The 24485-nt window shown below is 45.7% G+C and overlaps 1 protein-coding gene across 4 annotated transcripts in view; it reads right to left on the bottom strand.

The window, feature by feature from the left end:
* Window positions 1-24485, bottom strand: part of GRHL1 (grainyhead like transcription factor 1) — a 46229-nt gene that overhangs the window by 8177 nt on the left and 13567 nt on the right. For all 4 annotated transcript variants that reach the window (XM_064707708.1, XM_064707706.1, XM_064707705.1 and 1 more), the window contains exons 4-11: window positions 23985-24375; window positions 23149-23225; window positions 22178-22334; window positions 21612-21723; window positions 20564-20658; window positions 8296-8454; window positions 2782-2869; window positions 492-631 (exon numbers count right to left, since the gene is read on the bottom strand). In XM_064707708.1, coding sequence (XP_064563778.1) covers window positions 492-631; window positions 2782-2869; window positions 8296-8454; window positions 20564-20658; window positions 21612-21723; window positions 22178-22334; window positions 23149-23225; window positions 23985-24375 — 1219 coding nt within the window. The remainder of the gene's footprint in view (window positions 1-491; window positions 632-2781; window positions 2870-8295; window positions 8455-20563; window positions 20659-21611; window positions 21724-22177; window positions 22335-23148; window positions 23226-23984; window positions 24376-24485) is intronic.

The raw sequence follows: 24485 nt of genomic DNA, 5'->3' as shown, positions 1-24485 counted from the left end.
GTTCCAGATTTTGAAACCTGGCTGCATGCTAATTTTTCCCCTTCCTGTTTCTTGTAAGCTGGAACTTTCCAGGAACACTGAGGCAGGGCACCCTGGCAGTGGATCACAGAGCTCACACACATGCCATTTCCTCAGGGTGGATTTTCACCCTGCAGCCAGATCTGGAGGAGTCTGTGCTGTACAACAGCACACCAGGATCCCAAGGGATGCTACAAGAAAAAACCACCCTGCAGTTCATGCAATGGAAAAATCCTTTCAGGTTCACAGAAACTGGACTCGATAGGAAAATTACTTGATGGTGAAAGACCCCCAGTTAACTGCAGCCAATGTATCTTGGAGGAACATTTCTTGCCCACATGAGACTCAGCCTGTATTTGATTGCAGCACTGATGCACTCTGACATTGCATATGTACACACACACACAGCATCCCAGGCCTTTTGCAAAAACATCTCAGAGCTCCTCATCCCCACAGCCATGAGCTTTACTCACGTGAGCCCCACGCTGCAGGTTTGCAAAGTGAACATCAGGGATGAACAGGACAGGCTGAGTGTCGAGGTCCATGAAGGGCTTGAAGATGGTGATGTCAGTGCGTTTGTGTGAGGGGAGCATGGGCACTTTGACATCAGAAACTGTGGAAACAAAGATCAGGCTTGAGGATACTGAAGGCTCTGATGGGGCCCTACATCATCTAAAAGGTACATACACTGCTGAACAAGGGTATTCTGCAGTCAGGGTCAAAGCAAAAAGCTCCTGTGGTAAAGGAGTTGGAACTTTGGTTGCCTCCCTCTCAGCTGAGGGCCTGTGCCCTGAGGGTTTGTTTCTCAGAGCAGTCAAAGCTTTCTCCACCTCTCCAACTGAACGGCTCTACTTTGTTTAGATATTAATTAGGATGGACAATAACGTGGCATCAGCCCAAGAGAGGAACTGAGGTCTTCCATGTACCAAGTCAGCCATCCAAAGAGAGGGCAAAAATCAGTCCCGGCCCCACCTCCTCCCTCTCAAGTCCCTCAAAAGCTTGCTGGTGCTCCTATGCCAGGAGGATACAAAGAAGAAAAGGGACAACTTGTGTGTTCCCAATTGGGAGCATCTTAAAGAGACAGCACCAGAGTAGCTGTCAGCACCACAGAGTGAGTACAAACACTGGTTTGTGCAAGTTGTTATATTTAAAGTTACATTTTGATTCCATACTTCCAAGTTTCACATGCTAGTTCCTCCCATTGTTCATCCTGGTCACCTCAGGGTGCCAGTCCCTAGTCCATTCCCCCAGGATCTGTCTCCCACAGAGCCCTTTGGCTCTCACAATGTACCAGCTGATGTGACACAACCCACCAAGAGGGCAGACTTCATCCACAAAGACCCTCTGAGGAGAAAGTGAGGCAGAAGGTACCTTAAATCACATTTCAGACACATTCATGTCAAACTATCACAGTTGAAGACTTTATTTTACCAAGTGGAAACACATCCATCTGAGGTCAAAACAACTGCAAACAAAATAAATGTTTTTCACACAGAACCATTTCTCATGTCCTCGGTAGAAAATACACTATTTTCTCCTTGCAAAATGGATTTTTTTTTTTAAAGATTTCTCAATTTCTGTAAAAATAACTTTGCCCAAAAGCCACCACCTGTTTCTGCTGTTGAAGAGCTCATGTACACATGACATTTGTGATCCTGGAGGTGAGTATAACAGCTTATGGCTTCCAGGAATCAAAAACTTCCCACATAAGAACCTAAAAGCCAAAGATCATACTTTCCAGGAAAATAAGGATCACATCAGGCTAAGCCCAAGCCTGGAAAATTAACATTGGAAAGCAGCTTTTGTCAAATCATGAGATCCTGGGCAATGTGTACTGAAGCTGCCTTTCCTTTCCAGCCAGGATGCCAAGGGTTGCAAACAGGAATCTTCTGGGAGCCGCTGGGGCTGCTGCGCTTGTGAAACGCTAACAGTGCGCTAAACCTGCCTCTTGTGACGTGCCTCGAAATAAACCAAAAACCCAGCCCTTTCCACAGCTTCCCTTGAGCAAATGGGATCCCTTCAGCACTATGTTCTGAAGCTGCTCCAGCAGCCTGTACCTGCTGTGTCAGGAAAATCCTGCCTGGCGAGCTGGAGGCGCGCTGGCTGAACCAGTCGGGCTGCGGCAGCGCAGCGAGCGACAGCACGCGCCTGCCCCGTGCAACAGGGAGACACATCCTCCTCTGCTGCTCAATAACCACTCATCCCAACACAGCACCTGCCAGCTGCAGCAGCTAAAGGAAGATGCTCAGCAGGAAGAAACTCTTCATCCTTTAGGTAGCGTGGAATGACTTGCTTTGGACCACTTTGCTCTAGAAGAGTGAGCATAGGGCTGAGAGGGTGGAGGCTCAGCTTCAAGGCTGCCACAGCCTTCCTGATGAGTTGCAAACATGTCTTTAATGTAAGTTAAAAACCTAAGTTTAGGATCAAGCTGAAAATATTTGGAACTGATCATTCTCACTGCCACCTGAATTGGGAGGGTCTCTAGCCCAAAAATCCCACCCTCACCTCACCACTTCAAGGGCTACAAGGCATCCTGACTGAATACACAGCAGGACCCTGTCTTGGACAGAAAGAACTATACAGAATGAAACCCTAAATGACTCAGTGTGTTGCAAAACACAACGCCTGTTCCATAAGGAGCTGCTTAAAACAAGCACTGGTCCATAGAGGATAAACATTAACTTGAGAGTTCTACTGCACAAGCTATTTGCAGCCAAAATGCAACCCAATATTTAAAATACTGATATAAAAAGTTCTACTTACAGGCATTCAACTGAGAGCTGGGATCAGTGCACTTTCCTTTTCTTTTGCTCTGCTTTCGCTCTTCATCCCTGATCTTCCTCTCTGCTCCCTGTCAGACAAAAGATTAAGGCAAAGCAATGGGTGAGTGAAGAAAGAGGGGGAGAGAGAAAGATAAGATATTTTTAATTTTTTAGGTTTTTTTCAGCTGCAGAGGGAGGAAAACCAATTCTTCCAGAGCTACGTTTGTGGAGGTCAGTTCCACAGTACCCGAGCTGCCGGTTTGCCAAAGTGTGTGTCAACTTTGAGATCTGCTTACTTCTAAGTCCTACCATCTAATGAAATCCAACAACAATATCCAAGATGTAAACACTTGCTTTTCTTTCAAGTCAGATTGAGATATGGTGACAAAAGATACCCATGTCTATAAGGATTGTGTAAAGAATTAGATAAAAGTATAATTGAAGTGTTTAAAACAATAAAGAATTGCAGGTTCCCCCAGTTTAGGAGATCCCTTGCTTATCATTAAAGTCACACCACATTTGGATCACCAAGTGCAAGATACCCCCTGCACATTTCACACAGAGCCTGCTGCAGTTGCACCAGCCTCCGCTGAGCTCAAGCTGCAGACATGCACTGCTTTAAAACAGGGATAATTTCTTCTTTTTATCAGGGCCAGGTCATGGTGGAATCCACAGATTCTCTAACTGGGTTCATGCCTGCACTGTTTCTGGCCTTCCAAACCAAGCAGCAGAGGGGACAGTGCCATATTGCCATGTTTTCTGCAAGGTGCAGACAGCCATGACAGAGAAAGAAAAGGAAGAAAGAAGCTTTGGAATAGTGTTTGTTCCTCCAGCTCTGCCCAGACCTCACATGTGACTGTGGGTTAAGTCAGGGATGTCACACTGCCAGCAGCATGAAGTGATAAGCCCACAGGAGATCCCCAACACTCGGTCCTTGTGTCAGTCCAGGTCACCAAAACTGGTACACACAGGTTCCAGCTGTCTCCCAATGCCCTCCTGCAAAGCGGGGCAAAAGGTAACAGCTACCTGGCCACACCAAGCCATGATTTCTCATTCCCTCTTCTTCAAAGCTGCCAAAACACACCCACATCCTTGTGTGGTACTGGAGGAACACTTGATTAGCTACAGAAAATGAGGTGTCAAAACTCCTGTGGCCATGGGGTGGGAATCTGTGCCTAATGGTGCATGGGAGAATGGGAACAGCCCTCCTCATTTTCCAGTAAATCAATGCTCTATAGATGCCAGGCTGCCTATGCCCTGCTGATAGCCCTGGGCTTATCTGCACCAGCAATAAAAAGGAAAATTAGCCAAGATATTTGACACACATTAACACATATTGTCTTCGCTTCCACCCAGTGAAGGGGAAAAAAACCAGCTTGAGGCAGCTGCAGTGAAAGGGAGAAGACACATGAAGACATAGGCATTGCCAGCTTTGCTTGACCCAATAAAGCTGATATAGCCCACTGCAGTGAAGACATCCCTCCTAAACCTCAGCACAGCTGCACCTGAACCCCTCTGTGTCCAGTGCAGTCACAACATCTCAGCTTTACAGCAGGAAGATTAGATTAGGTTCCACATCTAATTTTTACCTTTCATGTGGAAATAATAAAGTTGTGCTACTCAAACACTCTGCTACAGAACAGCATCTGCTTCCTTGTGGAGAACACGCTGATTCAATATGAGCACACATTTTGAGAAAACCTCTGCCCTCCCATTCCCCACTTGAAAGTCAACTTTGATGCAGGCTACTGAGGCCCAAGTAAATATGTCTCAAAACCCACATTAAAAAAAAAACGTTATGTCTTGGTAACAGGCTTTTCTGCCCTGCCAGCAGAGCTCAGGGAGCAGTGGTTTCAAACTGAAAGAGGACAGTTCCGGATATTAGGAGAAGGTTTTCTTCTGATGAGGGTGGCGAGGCACTGGAACAGGTTGGCCAGAGAAGCTGTGGATGCTCCATCCCTGGAGGTGTTCAAGGCCAGGTTGGATGGGGCTTTGAGTAAGCTGGCCTAATGGAATGTATCCCTGACCATGGCAGAGATCTAGATTAGATGACCTTTAAAGATGCTTTGCAACCCAAACCATTCTGTGATCACTCAGCTGAAAGAGCAGCTCCGTGCTGCTGCCCATCAATGCTCCAGCAGCCTTGCACCCACTCTTTCCTTCCAACAGCATCCCACTCATTTGTTCCTACCATCCCATGAAGGCCTCCCCACAGCACTGCCCCTTGCTAGCAGGGTAACAGCAGGTCCCAGAGGGCAACACGAGCTCTAGCCAGTGAAACAGCGAAACCCTGTATTTAATTCTTCTCATGTGGATGCACAGCTGAGGTTCCATTCAGAATAGAGGAGGTCTTCTTCCTCTGGGACAGGTCAGCCTCATCCCTGCTCAGCCCAAATACTGCTGGGCTAAGCCTGAAGGCAGCTTGTGCCATAACATTCTACAGGATGACACCATTATACCCACACTGTCCTGGAACCACACAGGAGTAGATGAAAACCAAACATCCCAGGCATTGCAAGCACAGCCTTGACAAAGGAATAGAGGAGACATCTGTGTTGGTGGCCACAACTTCATCATGTTCTGCTGGTGTGCGTTTTTTCCAACAGACCTCCACACCACAGGCTGGGCCCTCCATGAAGAAAACACGGGTAACAGAACTTCTACAGGTACGAGTGGTCACATGAGGACAACCACATTCAGGGATGGATATAATAGTAACAATGGTCCTATAAATATTCACAAGCAGCTGGTTGATTACATACAGTTCAATATAGGGCAGAAAACAGGGCAGGTGCTCCTTCTGAAATGCCAATGCTCTTCAGGAGCCTGAAGCCAGCAGCCAGCATTGGGGTCCATGAGTACATGGGGTTTGTGTATGATATGACAGCATGCAGGGCTACAGGCATGGATTCTCTGAGGGGATGTTTATTCCAAAAAGCAGCTTCCCCATGCCCAGCAGAGCCAATGCCAGTCAGCTTAGGATGGCCAAGGCCCATCAGCAATGGTGGTAGTGCCTCTGGGATTATGTATTTAAGAAAGAGAAAAAGTGTTCTGCAGCAACAGCCAGGAGCAAAGTGAGAATATATGAGAGAAACAGCTCTGCAGATGCCAAGGTCAGTGCAGAAGGGGGAAGCCAGGCACTGGAGCAGAGATGCCCCTGCAGTCCATGGCGAAGCAGCTGTGCCCCTGCACACGGAGGTCCATGGGGGAGCAGAGATCCACCCACAGCCTGTGCAGGACCCCACACCAGAGCAGGGGAATACCAAAGGCTGTGATTTCATGGGAAGTCTGTGCTGGGGCAGGGTTCTGGCAGGACCTGTGGCCCCATGGAGAAAGGAGCCCATGCTGGAGCAGGTTTGCAGGCAGAACTTGTGGCCCTGTGGGGCACCAACACAGGAGCAGCCTGTTCCTGAAGAACTGCACCTCATGGAAGGGACCCATGCTGAAGGTGTTTGTGAAGAACCTGTGGGAAGGGCTCATGTTGGAGAAGTTTGTGGAAACTGTCTCCCATGGGAGGTACCCCATACTGAAGCCAGGGAAGAGCGAGTGCCCTGCACTGCTGCAGGGGACAAGGGAGAGAATTAGGGAGTGAAGTTGAGCCTGAAAAGAAGGGAAGGGTGAAAGGAAGGTACTTTAAGATTCCGTTTTTTATTATCCTATTATTCAGTATTATATATATATATATATATATATATATATAATTCAGTATTTTATTATCCTATTCTGATTTTGATGTACATTTCTCCTTCCCTTTTTCCCCTCCTCTTTTAATTCAGGTACAATTTGCAAAGTATCTGGAGGAATAAATCAGGATAGTAAGTCAAAGTCCCAAAGGGAAATAAAAGATGCACTGGCATTACTATATTACTAGAGTTGCTGAAATTTCTGCCATGGCTTGAAGGAAGCCATTGGAGTCTATATGCCGGCTACACATCAGCCTTTTTATTAACCAATTTGTCTTATTAGCAGTGGCACAAGCCTGACAGTCATTTTAGCATTGTGTCAGTAATTGATTGGACAATTCAGGAGTAAAAGATCCTCCCTACCCTGTATAAAGTCTGTCCTTTCTGTATTGTAGAGAAAAAAGGTTGATAGCACACAGGATTCCCAGATTACTCTGGTGAAAAAACAATAGATGACACAGTTGCTTCAGTCTCATCTTGAAAAAAGAAAAAGAAAACAGAAAAAGAAGGAAAAAGAAAAGCCTGAAGAAATCTCATGAGACCCAAGCCTCTCAGGCTTACTGGCAAGTCTTTAAGATGGCTCTGGAGAGCTTTGCTAAGTCCCTTTAAATTCTCTGCAGAAAGTATCACAAGAGGAGCAGCTACAGACAGCTCTCCCAGCTGGGAGGAATGCAGAGGGACCCATTTAAAAACCCACAGATGGACAACTGAACGTGGCAGGGTGAGTTAATGGGATGCTACAGCAGGCGCACAGTGCAGAGGCACTGGATATTTTGGGAGGTAAGGGGTGACAGAACAATGGTGCATGAGATGAATCTTTGTGCCACTGTCCTAGGGAACACCAGGCAAGACCACACACTGGTCTGGCAAAGCCAGCACAGGACCAGAGAGGGGGGTGACAGATCTGCCTCAGCCCTGCAGCTGCACTGAGAGGCATTTGAGCTGTCACCTGAAAGAGTCTGCCCTATGGAGATGGAGTCCAGATTCAAAGAATAAGAGGCCTAAATCAAGCAGGATATCAGCAAAATAGGAAGTCAACATGGTTCACAGCAATCAAAAGGAATGGGGAAGTCCAGGAAGCATTTATCATGGCCTAGAACAATCTTGGTCACTCTGGAAATAACATTACACATTACTTGCCCTGGACCTTCAAGAGACTGCTCAGGCAGGAACAGGTTATGAAGATTGGGAAATTGCCTTTCTTTGCCAACTCAGTTAAGCTTTTACAGCTACTTTCAGCTCAGCTTCTGCTGTTTCTTTCATAGCTTCTGTTGAATACTGGCTTTAGGATAGGCATTAATTCTGTGTGCTAAATTAGTTAGGCAGAGCAGCTAAATTACAGCACCCATTCAGCTTATAAATGGGCTTTTTTATGCTGCTGTATCTCACAGTGGTACATCTTTTGTTCACAAGCTCTGCAAGTTATTGGTTTGGGGGTGTTGGTAACAAATGCAGTAGGAAAACATGAAGAAATTTAAAAGGACCAACACAACAGAACCCGGGCAAAAAGACAAGCCTGCACTTGCTCCAGTCAATGGCAATGATTTCTCCTGCTGAAGGCTCTTCCCAGTGTCAGTATGCCACTGACTGACCTTTCTCTAAAGTCAATGCTCAGGAACTTAGCACTCCAGCATTTTGAGAGCAGCAAACTGAATTGAGGTCATCATAACATGTACGAGCCAAGTAGAAGGGGTTGAAATGTTTTAAACACAGACAGGACTTCTCAGTGAGTCAAAATAGCAAGTGACACAATTAGGGAAAGGAAAATAAAAAGCTGCTAAGCTGTGGAGCAGCCTTTCCAAAACAGTCACTGCACATTGATTCAACCTTACCTTGTCGCAGAAGACTTTAATTTGGCAGTAGGCTCTGTGGACAGGTTTGTTACTCCTGTTATTGTAGCTGTAAGTGTCAATCTGAAGATTGAGGGGCAGGCCTTTCACTCCCTTCTGAGAGGAAAAATCTGTGCTGAGGCAGTTGACAGAAATGAAAACCTGCAGAGGAGGAAAGCAGCAGCTGTCAGTAGTGACACACGGACTCCTGGCTGACCACTGAGCAAGGGATACCTGGGGAGTGCTGAGGCCCAAATGCTGTCCTTGCCACTACAGCAGCACCTTCTTTCTTCTGGGACACCAACTAAAACCCACAAGAAGCAATATAACATTCTTAAGTCTTTACATAAGCCACTGGAGGGGACAAAGCCACTTTGTCCAAAACAGATTCCATCAGACCCTCCTAACTTTAGAAAGACTCCACCCACCCATCTTTCCAGCCAAGAACTCTCAAATGTCACCATCAAACTTTTAGCAAAAGGGATGATCCTACAGTCAATCCTCACTGCTCAGCATTTATTAGCATCTTGGTAAGAACACAACCATGTTCCAAAAAACTCATGTTACTCTGGGTAAGTTAAATCTTTCCATGAGTTTGACACGAGCACAGCTTATGCTTGAAAGCACTTGGTTGAGGCTTTTTTCAAAAGGCTATTAAAAACTTTAAAAAAAATATTAGGCAATATGTAATCTTTAAAAACAGAAATAACACCATTATTCCAGTGAAGGTTTCTGGGCTTCACACTAAGTTGAACACTTGGAATATTCCTTAGTAAGACCTTCAATACCCTGTTAACATTCAGCTGGAAAGGGTAAGAGAAACAGTTCCATTATTACAAAAAATTAATTATAGGGAAAATTAATTACACGTAGGAACATATCTAATTTCATTTTCATAACTGCTTGAAAAAACAACAAAGAAACCCTCTCAAAAACACAAATCACACACAACCAGAGAACAAGTCCAATGCTGCTTAAGAGAATAAAGAAATATCCTGAAGTGGATATAAGCAGATAAACCAGAGTACTTTGTATCTAGATAATGGGCTTGCAGCGTGCCAGGCTTTTCTACAGACACAATGCCTATTACTGGCACACCTCAGAAGCTGTGAGGATTAATTACCAGGAATTTACAAGCCACCAAGACCTGCAACAGCTTCTCTCCTCTCTGCCTGAAGAATAAAGGCTGGGAACTCACTGCTTTAAAAAATAATCCAAGCGTTGGGAGCCAGGAGCACCTTCCCAGAGATTTTGCAGGAGCACCATGCCAGCCCCCGATGCTCACTTAGGTGGTGCCTCCAGCAGCACCATCAGAGCAGCGAGCTGGTGCCACCTCCCGGAGCTGCAGAGGCTCACACAGCCTTGGGAGAGCTACAGGCTCTGGCTTTGCTAAGGGCTGCTTCTCAGCGTCCTCTTTGCACGGCTCTGAAACATCCTTTACCACTTTTAACAATGATGGGAGATGGAAACGTAAAACCCTGACCTGCTGATAGTTTGTAACCACTGATTTTTCCCTGCCATGTATAATAGAGCTGTATAAAAAGCTGGGGCAGGAAGGAAAAACAGTGCAGGAGAGGGACTTCTTGCAATAACCTGTCTGAGTATTGGAGATTCACACGCTGCTTCCTGAGAGGGCAGCACAGCTGCTCAGCAAGCAGCCCCCCTATTCCCCCCTGGGCACACCATCCCAGAGATTCCAGTTCCCATGTCCCCACCAAGGCCTGCTGGGCCAAGGGACATGGGATGGGTGAAACACCACCCACCCAGCCCAGGCCAGCACAGCAGCCCCTGACCCACACCGCTGCCTCTGTGGGGGCTGAAGCCAGGAACACGTGAAGGATGCCAGGGCAACTGGTGCTCAGAGCCTGCTCACCCTCCAGCTGTGCCCCAGCATCCCAAACCCACGCTGTTTCAAGACAACTTTTTGTGAAGGCATTAAATACACAATCTCTAGTCAGGAAAATTATTTTAAAAGAAGCTGTTTGCAGTCTTTCCCAGACTAACCCAAAGGATGGCTGTGCGTGCTTTTATCCACCCCACCTCCCTTCTTGCTACCTTTGCCTTCACAAGGACATTTTGCCTGAAGTGCTGGTACAGCCCGGGGGAAAGCTTCAAGGAGTTTGAAGAGCTGCTCTCACCAGCTTAGGAGTTTGGTAATCAGATGTATGCATACACCCTGAATAATTGCATTCCCTGAGCAGGGGTTTTGTTTTTTAAAAGACCCTCAACTCTGGTGTTTGCATATTTTTACATTTTAAATTTTAATTTTAAATTTACCTATACTGAATATTCGCTCAACTCATTTCTGTATTAAAAAAATTGCTACAATCTTTAACAAAAACATGCCCAAGCAGCCACATCAGCAGGTCCACCACTGTCTCAAAATTTCTGTGAAATCCCTCAAATGAGTTTCACACCACTGGACACCAGAAGATTCAGTGTGCAGCATCAGCAGTTCACTAGCACATGGTGTCACTTCTCTTCTGAGATTTCAAGTTCATGGTTTCAGTTTTTATGGCTTACCAGCCTCACAAAGCCCACTGGGCTGAAGTAGAAGAGTTGGTCTCAGCACAACAGACACATGTTACTACAGCAGAGCTGCACAGGTATCCCATGGGAATTTAGGACTGCCTGTCAGATATCAAAGATTATCCTCCTACTTCAGAGTCTCCTCATTTGATTAGCTTTGGCTTTAAGCAGCTGACTTCATTTTCATGCCATTTAAATCTTCAGGACTCTAGGCAGGAGATGACAACTACAACCTAATCATGTCTCTGAAGCAACAGAGGCACCAGCCTGTCTTCTCCTGTTTGTACTAAACCATTTCAGCTCAAAAGGAGCATCTACTTCTCCCTACCCACCCTGTAACTCCTATTTTGAGCAACTTCAGGTTCCCTCAAGCTTCACAAAACAGAATTTTCACAAACAGCTTTTCCCAGTTTGGGCTAAGACAGTTTCAGGTTCTTAATGTACAGGAATATTTGACTTACATTAGAAGTAAAATGTAAGGCCAAGTGACTGCATCAGCTATATCCCCACCCCAAAATTGCCAGAAGAAAGAAAAACGTAACCACAGAAGTTGCTCTGCGTCTTCAGCCTGCTGAGCAAGATTCCTTTTCATGTGTCCAACCTATTTTTCTAAGGGCAGTTCCGCATTCTCAGCTATATTAAGATTTGTTGTTACTTTTAAAAAAACATTTTCATCTCACCTCCCAAGATTCAACATAAAGACAGCACTTAAAAATAGAGCACTGTCAAGCCTGGGCACTTACACACATGAGTCAAGCCTTCAAAAGTTACGCAGATTTTCTTTAAAACTGAGATTTGTAAAGGGATTAGAAACCTGTTCTCGAGTTATTTTGCTTGCTTGGCAGTTGAGCCTCTAGTCTATATTTGACTACATATATCTAGGCTATCACATAGCCAGGCTTTTCTCTCTAACCCAAGACAGGCTTTATTCCCTTTTTTTTTTCTGTTGATTTTTTCCACGCTTTTTCTAACCCTTTTAAAAAAAAAAATCTGAGATACTCATTGAGGCAAATGGCTTCACAATGGTGGCATAACAGATAAAATCCAACAGCATGAAAACTGTGAGCTGCTACAAGCTGCTAACCTCCCACACCTGGCATTCACCCCAACACTCCAGAGCCTCCTTTCCCCAACACCATGCTGGGCTTCCTGCAGCCTTTGGGGCAGCCCAGCTGCACACAACAAAAGAATGAACGCAGAAGGATTAAAGCACCTCCTCTGGGATCATGCTGGAAGTTAGCGTGGGAAGAAGTCAGACCTCATGACTTCTCTGTCTGCTTTAACCATCCGACCCCTCATGCCTCTCCTCACCTAAGGTGGGAGGAACACACCGTGCCTACACTCAAATCCACGAGAAACAATCTTCCATTTTAATAACGCAGAAAAAAAATTAATCCAACAGCTCTGCCGTGTGCCCTCAAGGAAGGGCAGCAGAGACAGCCAAGTTCTTTCCACACAGCACCTTTTTTTAACAAGATCTGCCTTTCAAACAAACCAGGAAAAACAGACATAATTAAAGGGCAATCAAAGCACTGCAGGAACCTCTCTGTCAGCGAGATGAAAGATGCCTTTTTTAAATGAAGGCTTGCATACCCAGATCTCTTCTCCTCAGTTTATCTTGGACGACCAACTTTTCTGTCACACAAAAAGCACTGGCAATTCTGGTGAGTCCAAAGGCTACATATGCAGCAGCTTTAGATGAAATGTCACCTTGTGCAGGCTCATCTGCCCAGTTGGAAATGAGCAGTGTAGGTTCTCACCCATGGCAGCTGGGGCTGCCACAGGCAATGGGGAGCAACTTGTGTTAGCACATCATGAACTCTGACCAGTGAGAGCAAACACAGGCACAGGTAGCACTATCCTGCAAAGTCCTGTACATCCTTCTGGATAAGGATCTACACAGGCAGACCTGGGACTTTTCCAGGCTGATCACCTTGCTCCACATTTATTCCGTTTCAAGAGAAGGCACGTACATGGTATTATCTCCTCCTATTTATGAACCTATATATTTCTGTGTCCAAAGGATTAAGACATTACTCAACAATCCAAGTCCACTGGATATTTCTTTCTCTATTAAAAATTCAGGTAACAACCTTAGCTCTTTTCTAACACTAGTACACCAAAGCCTCTCATTTTAACCAGTTTGGGTTGGAAGGGACCTTAAAAATCGTCAAGTCCAGTCCCCATGTTATGGGCAGGACACATTTCACCAGACCAGAAGGCTCAAAAGCCCATCCAACCTGGCCTTAAACACTTGCAGGAACGAGGCACCCACAGCTTCTCTGGGCAGCCTGTTTCAGTGGCTTAGCACCCCTCACAGTGAAGAATTTCCTCCTAATACCTAATCTGAATCTGTCAGTTTGAAGCCATTCACCTTTGTTCTGTATCACTGTAAGCCCCTGTAAAAAGTCCCCCTCCAGCATCTTTTAGGCCTCCTTTTGGTCCTGGAAAGTGTTCTAAGGTCTCTCCAGAGCCATCTCTTCCTCAGGCTGTACAACCCCAACTCTTCAGCCTGTCTTCATAGGAGACATTCCAGGCTATGTTATATTCAGTCTATGTTATATTCAACTTAAATTGTCTGTATGTTTTTGATCTTGGATGACTGTGTTTGTACAGAATACAGAGTTTGGAGCCTACAATACAACAGGTTAAACTGCAATTACCTTCTTTCCAGGGAATGCAGCTGCTTTTCTCAGCCTTGGCTAAATAGTTTCAATGTTATGCCCAAAATACAGTAGGCAAAGGGATTCCAGCGGATCTAGAAACCATTTTCCTGACACAAAGGCAGTGTATCCCTCTCCCATAAAGAAAAATTAACCAGAATCCTAAAGTTTGTAATTTCAATGCTGACAGCTGAAATCATATGGTTTCTCTAAAGGCTTGGACAAATATAAACCGCAAAGAGGAAAAAAAAACCCAGAGTATTTTCTAAAGATTGGTCCCCATGCGTTTCCTCTACACTGCAAACTGGTTGGATGGAAAACATCTCCTGTCCAACAGCCTTATGAAGTACACCAGCAGAGTTCCAAGCCCTTCTGAGAGGCAGAGCTGTCAACCTGGGCACTGCCCTGTGCCAGTGTAGCTACGTGGCTTCCAAGATTGGCTCTGGGAGAGAGCCAAGCAGCTTCAAGTGCAGGCAGGGCAAGCACAGGTCTGCCTGCACACATCCACGAAGGCATGTCCTAAGAAAGCAGCTCTGGGAAGACTCTTCTGTATTTAAAAGAAAAAAACCCCAAACCCACACTTTGGTAAGATCACCTGAGAGGTGGCTAATCTTACTGCTCTCACATTCGTTTCTTCACCTCCCACACGCACCACAGGTTTTGCATCAGCAGGAGGTGAGCCAGGAAATAGATAAAAAAATTGGGCAATTCATGCACCTGTGGGCTCCTGAGCCGCCTCCTGCCTTTGGGATCGGATGCTCCAAAAAAGGCTTGTCTGGCACATGGCTGACAGGGCTGCATCCGCTCCAGCTCTGCCAGGCAGCCCCAGCACCATCCTGCTCGCAGCCCAAGAGAGAGAGTTTGCATTCAAACCTACCACTCCCAATCTGGGTGACTTACACAGAGGCCATCGTGGGTCCCACACCATGTCAAGGAATGACAAGTGGGAAATACGATCCACCTCCAGATAAAGAACATCCTCCTAGCAAGTTTACTCCACCATCAAAACAAAAAGGAATGGTAATGAAAGGAAAATACATATTCCTGCTCCCAAAGAGCAATGCTGATTGTTATTCCAACCTGTTCTGAGGCAAGGAAATATAGGAAAGTCTCTGCTTACACCACCTGGGAAACACGAGGATAATGGTTCCCAGTCCTACTGATGCTTCCTCCCACCCCACGCTTTGATAAGATAAAGCTGCTGGGCCAGGTTTTGTAAGGTTGGTTGGAAAGAAAGTAAAAACAGCAGTTTGGAAAAAACCAGTGAAAACGTGTTGAAAAAAACCCGAACAACAAATAAACAACAAAAAAACCCCACCAAAAACTCCCCACATCAACAACAACACAAGTCTCCAAAAACAACGACAAAAGCTGAAACACAACAACAAAACACAAAACAGAGACTTAAGTCTATAAATGCACAAAAATGACTGAAAAGAAAGAGTTGCCATCAGACAAAAAAGTAATAGAGAAAAGGGAAAAGAAAAACAAAAAAATCACCTCTTAGTTTTCTCTATAGAAAAGCAAATGTCAAGAGACTTTCCTTTCAGCTTTGGGAAACATCCTGTGAGCTCCTACTTGGAAGGCCAGACAATGGCAGAGGCTTGGGACATGAAGGTCAGATAAAATACTAGGTTGAAAACTTCTACTTGGCAATGCTTAAAATCAAGGGTGGCACATGCTTGTTTTCCACAAAGCCCAGGACAGAGCAGGGAGAGGTCAGTGTTAAGAGGCAGGTAAGCAATACTTGCTATGACTTTCCTCAGTCACTGCTCCAAAGGCCCTGCGTACCTGCCTCAAAGTATTTGTGGTCTGCAGCCTTGGCTTCACACCAATCTCTTTCCTTTAAGTATGTTTGACTCATCACATTTCATAGTTTCATTTCCAACTAGTCAAACCTGTACCTCCTCAATGCTGCTGAAGGTGGCAACACCTTCTTTAATGAGGCATATGACTGCTGCTTCATTACAATGGCATCCATATAAATGGATGCAATATTCATCAATCAAAAAAGTTTAAATTCTTTCTATAGTGAACACCAAGGGAGGATTAGGCTAGAATAAGCTCCTAAAATAAATCAGTAGTGTACCACCCAGTCTCACTTCAAGTTGTAGCAAGAGATCCACCCTCTCCAAAAACTGAACTCCTCTAAACAAAATAATCTTGCCAACACACAGGAGGATCAGCCAAGAAGACCACCCTAATTGCCTAAATTTTTATTTCAAAACGCTATCCCAAATTAGATGCAAATTACCATAATATTAGGACCATTCCACTCTTCTTGGACCAAAAAAAGTAATAAAAAAGTACTCTTTAATTGCTCTGTCATTCAAGGCATCAATTAAGAGACACTAACAGCATCTTCCCTTTGGTGAAAGGCAGCAAAAAGCTCTGTCACAATATTCTTGAGCTCAAAATGCCTGTTACACTCTCTCCATGTATTCCCTTTTAGTAGAATGAGTTTTGTCACACAGCATCTGGCTTACAATGACTTTTTTTTTTTGGGAGGGAAGGAGTAGGAGGACAATAGAACCCTTAATGTGCAGTGACATCATTTTTGGCTGCAGTTCCATTACCCAGCCTATAGCAAGCCAGACCAAAGACCTCCACGGGGCCCTTCTCTGGGAGCTGCTGGAAGCAATGCTGCCTTTCAGAAGGGGTGCCCCAGCACACAGGCAGGATCCCTGCCCTGTCAGAGCTCCAGAAACGGGCAGGAGGCTCTTGCAGTCACTGTGCAGACAACAATTCACCCTGTTCAGACAAGAGGCCCCAACCCACCTGCTCCACAGGGCAAGAGCTCAGACAGGATTTGAGCAAAGCAGGATCCAGCAAAGCCAGTTAACCCTGGGGAAACCAATCTGTCCAGATTGTTCAAGTGCCACTGACCTGAGAGCAGGCCATGTCCCCAGGCCAGAGTTAAGGGACAGAATTTGCTTTGCAGCCTAACGGGTAACATAGCAGAGATAACAGGACAACAGCCAACGTTAGGAAGAGCAGTATGAAACGTGCATTTAGCTGCACACATAGTGGCAATCTTCATTAAAAGACCTTTATTGGCTTCCAACCAAGAAAAGGAGGGCCTGGCATGTTGTACAGACCTGGGAAGAGATGGATCCCAGCCTCAAAAACTTGTGACCTGAAACTACAACCATTTACTCTGACTAACATGGGGGACACAGACACAAAAAGAGCTGCAAGGATTCCTATTCCCAACTTCTAACATCCCCACATTTCAAAGACAGCCAAGCCTGCTCAGTGAACAGGAAGGGGCAGACACCTCTAGAGAAAGCTGCACCCCAGCTCTAGACACCCTAATGAAGTCATAGGTGCAACAGATGATGAGCTTGTGTTCAGACATCTGAAAGCTTCTCTGCAGAAGAACCCCACCTTGACTGTCTGCCCACGGCAGACATCCATCATGGGGTGGGAAACTGTCTGAAGTCTCCACAAGCCTCAGGGTAACTCAGCTACACATCTCATCAGATCATGCTTCCACTCCAGCAGGATGGCTCCTGATTGAGGAGCTACACTGGCTTTCTTAAATACCCCATTCAACAACCCATCAGTCATCAACTGATTTTCTAGTCCACCCTCTTCCCTTTTCTGCTCACAAAGCATGACTGCCTCAACTATTCAACTATTCCCTTGTCCTGCTCTGGCAGGTGATGGGATCAGACCTCACCCCTAACACTGACATCTGAAAGCCCACCTGAATCACTGCTTACCCCTCTGCAGTGTCTCCTGACAATCCTTCTAATCCCACTCTCCTTCAAATCTCAACAGAACCACTTCAGGGCAGGTTGCCTCTTTCCAAGTCTGGCCTTCCTCCCCAGCCCTCGTTCCCTCCACTGTCTCAGAGCAAGGAGGCTTTGGATGCTGGGCTCTTTTCCAGTTTGAACACACTCTTGCAAAGGTCAGAGAATACTTAAAGCAGCCTCTGTTGAGAAGCGGCTGCTTCCAGCAGCTCCTGTGATGTCCCAAAACAACAGAAGAGGGCAGAGAGGAGCAGCCAGAGAGAAGCACATTTGCTCTGAAATCCATGGACACGGTCAGGTCCCAGAGTGGGCAGTGTTTGTCATGCATGAAATATCCCTGGTTTCTACACCCAAGGGCTCACTAACAGCACAGCAATGCAGGCAGCTGTGGGGCAATTCCAGCTGTGCAGAGCCAGGCTGTCCAATGTGTCCAGCAACCAGAGCCCTGGCCTTGCTCTCTGCTCTCCCAGCACAATACAGCTGGGAAATTCCTTTCTAGAGAAGGAGCACATGACTTGTATTGTATGAAAAAAGCGTTTCTTCACCAGAAAGGTGCAGTTTACTAAACCCCCTTAGTGCCCCAAGGGCACTGGCAAACCACTCTCAGGCAGGTGACACCCTCCTGAACACACACACTGGCAGAGGTGCAATATTCCTGTACATCCCCACAAGAAGGCAAACACATGGTCCCAGAGCTGCTACGGGCAACCCCTTGTGATAATATGCTATTTCTGCTTCAATCTGACACACACCCTGCGTGTCCAAATGAGTAACTACATCAGAGAGCCCAGACACAGAACTTCATCACCTCCCATTTGACATGGCTGCACAGGATCAAATCATTTCCACAGCAAACTGGAAGCAAAAGCAAGAGGGAAACGGGAGAAGCAGCAAGCCCAGAAGAATCACCTGGCACTGGTCCAGGTAACTCTAGGGCTCAGGAAGCAAATTTCTAATGATCAAGGCTTGCTGGCTGGTTAAACATACTGTCCATGCAGCACTTCTGCTGTTATTAAATATAAACACTGTATTTATTTTTTTTTTATTGCTGTGAAGGAATTTCTGTAACATCAGAAACTCCGCTCTATCTGTTCCTAGCTTTCTTCATATACTTTAAGACTGCTGTCAGGGGTTGGGGGGAAGGGAGGGAAAGGAAAAGAGAGAGCAAGAGCATACAAGGTAAATGAACCATGCAATAAAAATTGTTGAAATTGGCTCAGACATTTCCTGATAAGATCAGAAGTAGAGAAAGAACTGCAGATCTTCTGGTGAGAAATTCAGTCACTGAGAAAACACATCCACTCAGGGAAAACATGAAGTTAAACTGACATTTAAGAACATGGAGCCCTTGCTAAAAATGCCAATTCTTTAAATACTGAAATCGAGGGTGTTTTTGTCTTAATATGATTCTGATCCCAAGAGTCAAGGCTTGCATATTTGCTATCAACAGCCCCCTCTGAAAGTTCATATAAACCAGGACTCTCAGTATATGGATCTCACACACTAAGACTGTGAATCTGGAGGCAAATCTGCCTCTGTAGCTAAAAAAGTCTGTCTCACAGCTCCCCATACCATTTCATCCCATGAAGTTGAGCCATGAGGTCAAATACCACCAAGAGGGTCCTTTAGAACTTTTCAAGATGCTATTGGCAATTTGATTATACACTGAAACTACTCATTCAGGGGTCTGTAGAGTAACTTGGCAATAGCCACCTGGTAGGAAGGGATGGCTTTCCTTGGGGCAGCCACAAAGCTCTCAGCACCAGCTGTGAGCCCTGCTCCTGAGTTAATGGCCTGTCCCTACTGCTGCAGAGTGGCTCAGCCAGCAGAGAGGCAGCTGCACAAAGTGCTTCCAGCTCCTTGAGGACTTGCATTGTCCTGCCTGCATGATCCACCCCTGTGTGCAAATCCTAAGCCTTTGCATACCTCCTAGACACCGACTCCCTGCGTTTGTTAAATGTTTGACTGGCTATGGCAGCAGGATAATACTTAATGACTGCTTTTGACAGTTCTTCTGTTTGTTCACAAAGTGAAGTGCTTCATGTTTTAGAAATCATGTCAGCCTTTTAGCATCCTCCAGCAGATAAGGCCCTCCCTGCCAGCCCTCTCAAGCCGACTGAAGCCAAATCTGCTGAAAAGGGAATCCTGGCACCCAACACCAGACTCAAAAGTAACATCCCACACATTGCAAAGCAGAACTTTCAGCAGCAGCACACACACAGCTCCTCACTGCTGTCTGCTACGCATCCCAAACTTCTCCCACAGAGCTGAAACCTAGCAGCAGTCTCCATACAGTATTTTCTCCACAGCCCTTGTGCAGGACAGTGCACAGTTTGTGGTGACAGCAAGCTCTGTGCAGTGACAGCAGCCCTTGCTCCTCCTGCACAGCAGGAGCACACACAGCTCCAGAGAAGGAGCTGTGTTCTTTGCTGAGAGTTCCCATGTTCCCCCAAGCCAGGCTCTCCCTAGACATGGCACCCTGCAGCCATCAGCATTTGTCCTTGTGATGCTGGTGACTACTGGGACTGCTTGCTGGTACCACTTACTAGCAGTGGTACTAGCAAATTTCTAGTGATCAAGGCTTGCTGGCTGGTTAAAGAAACAGCCAGTTTCCAAAAATGAATGGAAACCACTCCCAATTTTTAAAGAAAACCCAGGCAGTAATAAAATTCTCAAAAGAAAATTCCTTCACTTTGACTCTAGCAGCTAACCAGTGAGAAATGCCTCTAGAACTGGGCTGGCTCCATGCTTTGACTTTTCCTTGAACCTACAAGATACACAAGCCTTTTCCAGCAGCCAGAGTGGCTCAAAAAGCTGTAGTAAGCTACTAGCCAGGGAAGCTTCCAGTACCTAGACACCTACAAAGGCACCCACAGCTCTGAGGAAAGATCAAACCAGAGTTCACCAGGAGGCTGTTCTAGTTAAAAATAGGTCACTGGGTGTTGGGATCCGGGGTTTAAGCAATGCATGCCGCAGCTGCTCCCTCTCTGGTGGAAGGCAAGGTCATGGCTGGAGCCCCAGCTCCCCTGCAGCTGCCCCCTACACCTCCCTCACACCTCCTCTGCTCCAGAATGCTCCCTCTGTGCTTCCTTCTGTCAGTACTTGTCTCTCAGGCAGCCACTTCTGCCAAGAACCCTAAAGCAGTTGCAAAGCTCTCCCAGTTGCACATGCAAACCCTCTTAAGAAATAGCCAGAAGGTTTTGCCTAATGTAGGAGCGTAAACAAACTTGTTACATGCTAATCACCAGGTAGGCCACACACCCTTCCCTTCCCCCAGCCCCTGAATCTGCTCAAAGGACAGGAAATACGATCATGGTCACATACCTTTGCTTCCTCGTTGATGTCCCAGGTGAAGGATATTGCATTGTAGGCGATCTCCTCAATGTTGCTGATGGTGTTGAAGCTCTCCTTATAGTCAGCTGTCACACAGAAGGGTTCATGAGGGAGGAAGAAGAGATATTACCTGAGTTCTTAATCACATGAAGCAGCCAGAAACTGTACCTCTTCAGCAGCCCCTTGGGGGGCAAAAAAAAGCTGAACTGTACCTTAGGAATGGATTTTTAAAGAGGCTGGAAATGGATCTCACACACAAAAAAAACCTCAACAAACAGGAGGAAGGAGCAAAATGGAACTTGCAAAAATTCTAAACTAGAAACTGCAGTGACAAAGGCAGATCCCAAATATGAGGTGTTTCATGCTAAGTGCGGGAAACTCTACCCTGTATGGCAAGGACATAAGCTCTCAATAAAACTCCTTCAATAACAAACAAAGATTTGCATGCGCGTCTGCTTTAAGTGCCAAGTGATTAATCCCTGCTTTGATTCACAGAAGGAAGGGACCAGGAGTACAGCCCAGCCTTCAGCCAGAGAAGGCTGGAGCCCAGCCAGCCCCAGCCTTGTCTGGAGGCAAGTGGAAATTTGCAGTGTTTTCTTTTTTTACATGTACCAAAGACGAGTTGTGAGCAAAGCTGTGGGAAGGAGGATCATTAGGCTCAAGGTATTCCTACAAGGATCTTGTCCTTTGAAGAAACACAATATTTAGGACAGCCACTGGGACTACAAGCTGTGACTTAGCTACAAGTACCAGGATATTTTAAGAAAACCTGTTGTATGGAGGGGATTGTTGGATTTCCCAAGACAAAACCCATCAATCAAAATACTAAAAAAAAAAATTAAAAAATCAGCCTCTTTAATAAGTTCTAAAAACTACAGCATTAGTTCCAACCACAAACCATCTCTGGGCTTTCAGCAAAGCTATGGAGGGCAGAGAGGGATCCAGAAGTTCCTTAAAATAACAAAGCTTTGGCAGAAAACGGAACCTTGCCAAGGAATTAAGTCTTAAGTCTGACATCAGCAATGAGAGTGTTCCTTACCTATGTCAATGCATCTTTGTTTGGCTGTGTGCTGTCTTGAGTGCCAGTATTTCCAGTGCCTGAGCTGATCTTCCCTTGTTTTGTCTTCAGCAAACACAACCATAATGACACTCTGAAAGGAGAGAGGGAAAGATTAAAAAAAAAAAACCAAACAAAAACATGAAAGAGAAATAAAGAAAAGGCCAGAGAGTACATTTGGTTTGGAGCTTTAGGCTTTTCCACTTGAGGCACTACAGTATACCTGGAACACCATTGCCAAACAGGAAGGCAGACAACAGCACTTTCTGGGTCATAAACAGAGATGAGCAGAACTGCTCTCCTAACCAGAATTCAAGGATCTCATTCCAGGTGTTGCATCACCTTTACACAAGTGCTGACACCACTTCTTAACAGTCTGAGCCAAGCTGGGCTGGCCTGGCAGTAGGTGGACAGCAAAGGAACGAGCACTGACGTAAGAGCACAGCTAAGCTGGCCTTTGTGCTGATGCTCTGGTCGAGATTGCTGCACTTTAAGGTTACCACGGTGCACACCCTCCCTCCCAAGAAACCACAAGTGCTGCCACTCACTCGGACTTTACTGATGGGGTGGTGGATTCCTTCAGTGCTGCTGACTTCTTTCAGCGTGATTGGGTAAAATTGACCTTTATTCAGGTAAGTCATTGTGCTGTCCCCAGGCTTCTGTCGGAGGGACTTGGAGGCTTCCAGAGTGTATTCAAAGTTATTCCTATAGAGTGAAGAGGGTAGTGATTGCTAAGGCATTTTCCTGGAAAGCTGATTAAACGTTCCACATTTAATTTGGAGAAATTCCAAAGTCGTTAGCTGACTCATTAAGCCATCAACAGGCAAAGAAGTTGGAAAACAGGATGAGCCCCTTTTCCAACCATTTCCTTCATGAATGAACATTTTAAGAGAAGTTCTTGGCAAGCTAAATCCTAAGACACATCAGCAGGCAAGACTGGAAGGTCCCTATTCAGGCTGAGAGCAGCAAGCTGCCCTCAATGAACAGAAAAGTATCTATTAGCAATTTAATTAAATTCACAAGTTAATAAGCTACTCAGCGGCCATCACCCTCTCAGTCAACTGCAACTATCAAACAAGTTGCTCCCCTCCTCTGGAGCTCAGGTGAGTTTTATTTCTCCTGTTTTTGATGTAGATTTCCAGCAGACTGAGAGCAAGACAAGCACACCAGGGAGGGGGGCACAGATGGAAGCAAACTCCCAGATCACTCCCAGATAGTACTGCCTCTTCCCATGGGACACAGATTTGGTGCAAGGACCGTAACTGAAGATGGGTGGTATTTACAGTCCTCCAGGTAGTTTTCTTTAAAGTATTTGTTTTCTTTAGAGATACAATATTATCTTTACAGCTACAATTTTCAACTGTGAAATTCAAAAAAGCAGACAATTGTGGGTTTGAGATGCACAAGCCCCCTCAAAATCCAACTGTGACTTGGTGCAAACTGGCATGAGTTGTACTGCTTGCTCATGGACAACTAAGAGAATAGGAGGATATGGGAAATGGGAGCCTTAAATCATTACCCAGAAATGCTGTCAAAAACATAATCTTCTGAATTCATGTTGGCCATTCGGAGATTCAGTTCAGTAGGAAAGAAAACCTGGAGTAGACAAAACAACAATTAACACTGCAGCAAAAAGAAAAGTCAATACTAAATAGATACTCCTTACCACAGAACTTCTGTCAGGCAAATTGTTCACCAGATAACAACTGATTTTTGGTTTCAACAAACAGGACACTTGAATAGTGTTTTAATCCAAAACTTCTGGGTGTCAACTAAGCACAACATCTAGTAAGCTTTCCAAGTCAGCTTAAGGCAAAATTTTAATGCTTTCCTAAATCTCAAAGGGTAGAGCTACACAGCTCTTTGAGGTTTGGCTTAAAAATCAAAACATGGTTACACTGCTATTTTCAGTTGGTATCATAAAACAAAACCCATAGATTTTCTCACTCAAGGGCCCTACATAATCCAACTGTTTTCTATGGACACACACCACACCTAGAAACTGGCAGTAAGGAAGCTTACATACAGTCACTTCACTTTGGTACCTGCAAAGGCACCACAGAGTGCTGAACTCTTGCAAAACCTGGCTCTATGGATCGAGATAACTATTTCCACACTCTGCAAGCCAAAGCCTCTGTCACTAGTCAGATTAGTCATTCACTTTTGATAATGATTGCATGTTGCGAAGGTTCTATTTACCAAGTTTTAATTATGCACTTTTCTGGGAAAGCCTTCTATTTCTAAGCCACTGGACAGCTTTCTGTCATGTAACAAGAACAGTTAAAGACAGAAGTGAACCTCTCCATCCAGATCAAGACAGACAGACAGACACACGGCAGCTGCCTCTCCCGGTACCTCTTGCACACCCTCCTTGAACGTCTCCGAGAAGGTGGAGTCTGGCGTTCGCCTCTGCGAGTTCTGGGGCTGCGTGCTGGAGCTGAACTGCTCGGGGTTGAGGTTCCTGTCGAAGACCACCACGCGCTCGGGCGGCTCGGGGTGGTACACGCCGGGCGGGATGCCCACGGCAAAGCCGTGCGCCTGCGTCTCCGTCTTGATGGAGTGCGTGGGCATGGTGGCAATGGAAACCGTCACCGTCGTGTCAGGGGTCGTGAGGTGGCCTCGCTTGTCCATGCCCATCTGGGGGGTGTGTGGAAGTACAATATTGAAAGGCACATTTTTCAGAACCTGGACCCTGTTTTCTCCAGCAGAAATGAGTGATTGTTCTGTCACGTTTGGGATGCTGTTCCTTAAAAGGGCAAAAAGAAATCAGGTATAAATTATACAGCTTATTTTCTCAATAAACAAGAGCTAGAAAAGCTTTTCAACCTTTTGGACAAAGACAGCTGACACAAACTC

The sequence above is a fragment of the Zonotrichia leucophrys genome, chromosome 3 (assembly GCF_028769735.1).
Source record: "Zonotrichia leucophrys gambelii isolate GWCS_2022_RI chromosome 3, RI_Zleu_2.0, whole genome shotgun sequence".
Lineage (NCBI taxonomy): Eukaryota > Metazoa > Chordata > Aves > Passeriformes > Passerellidae > Zonotrichia > Zonotrichia leucophrys.
Note: the sequence above shows the minus strand (reverse complement) of the source record. Positions and strands in the feature narration are given on the sequence as shown.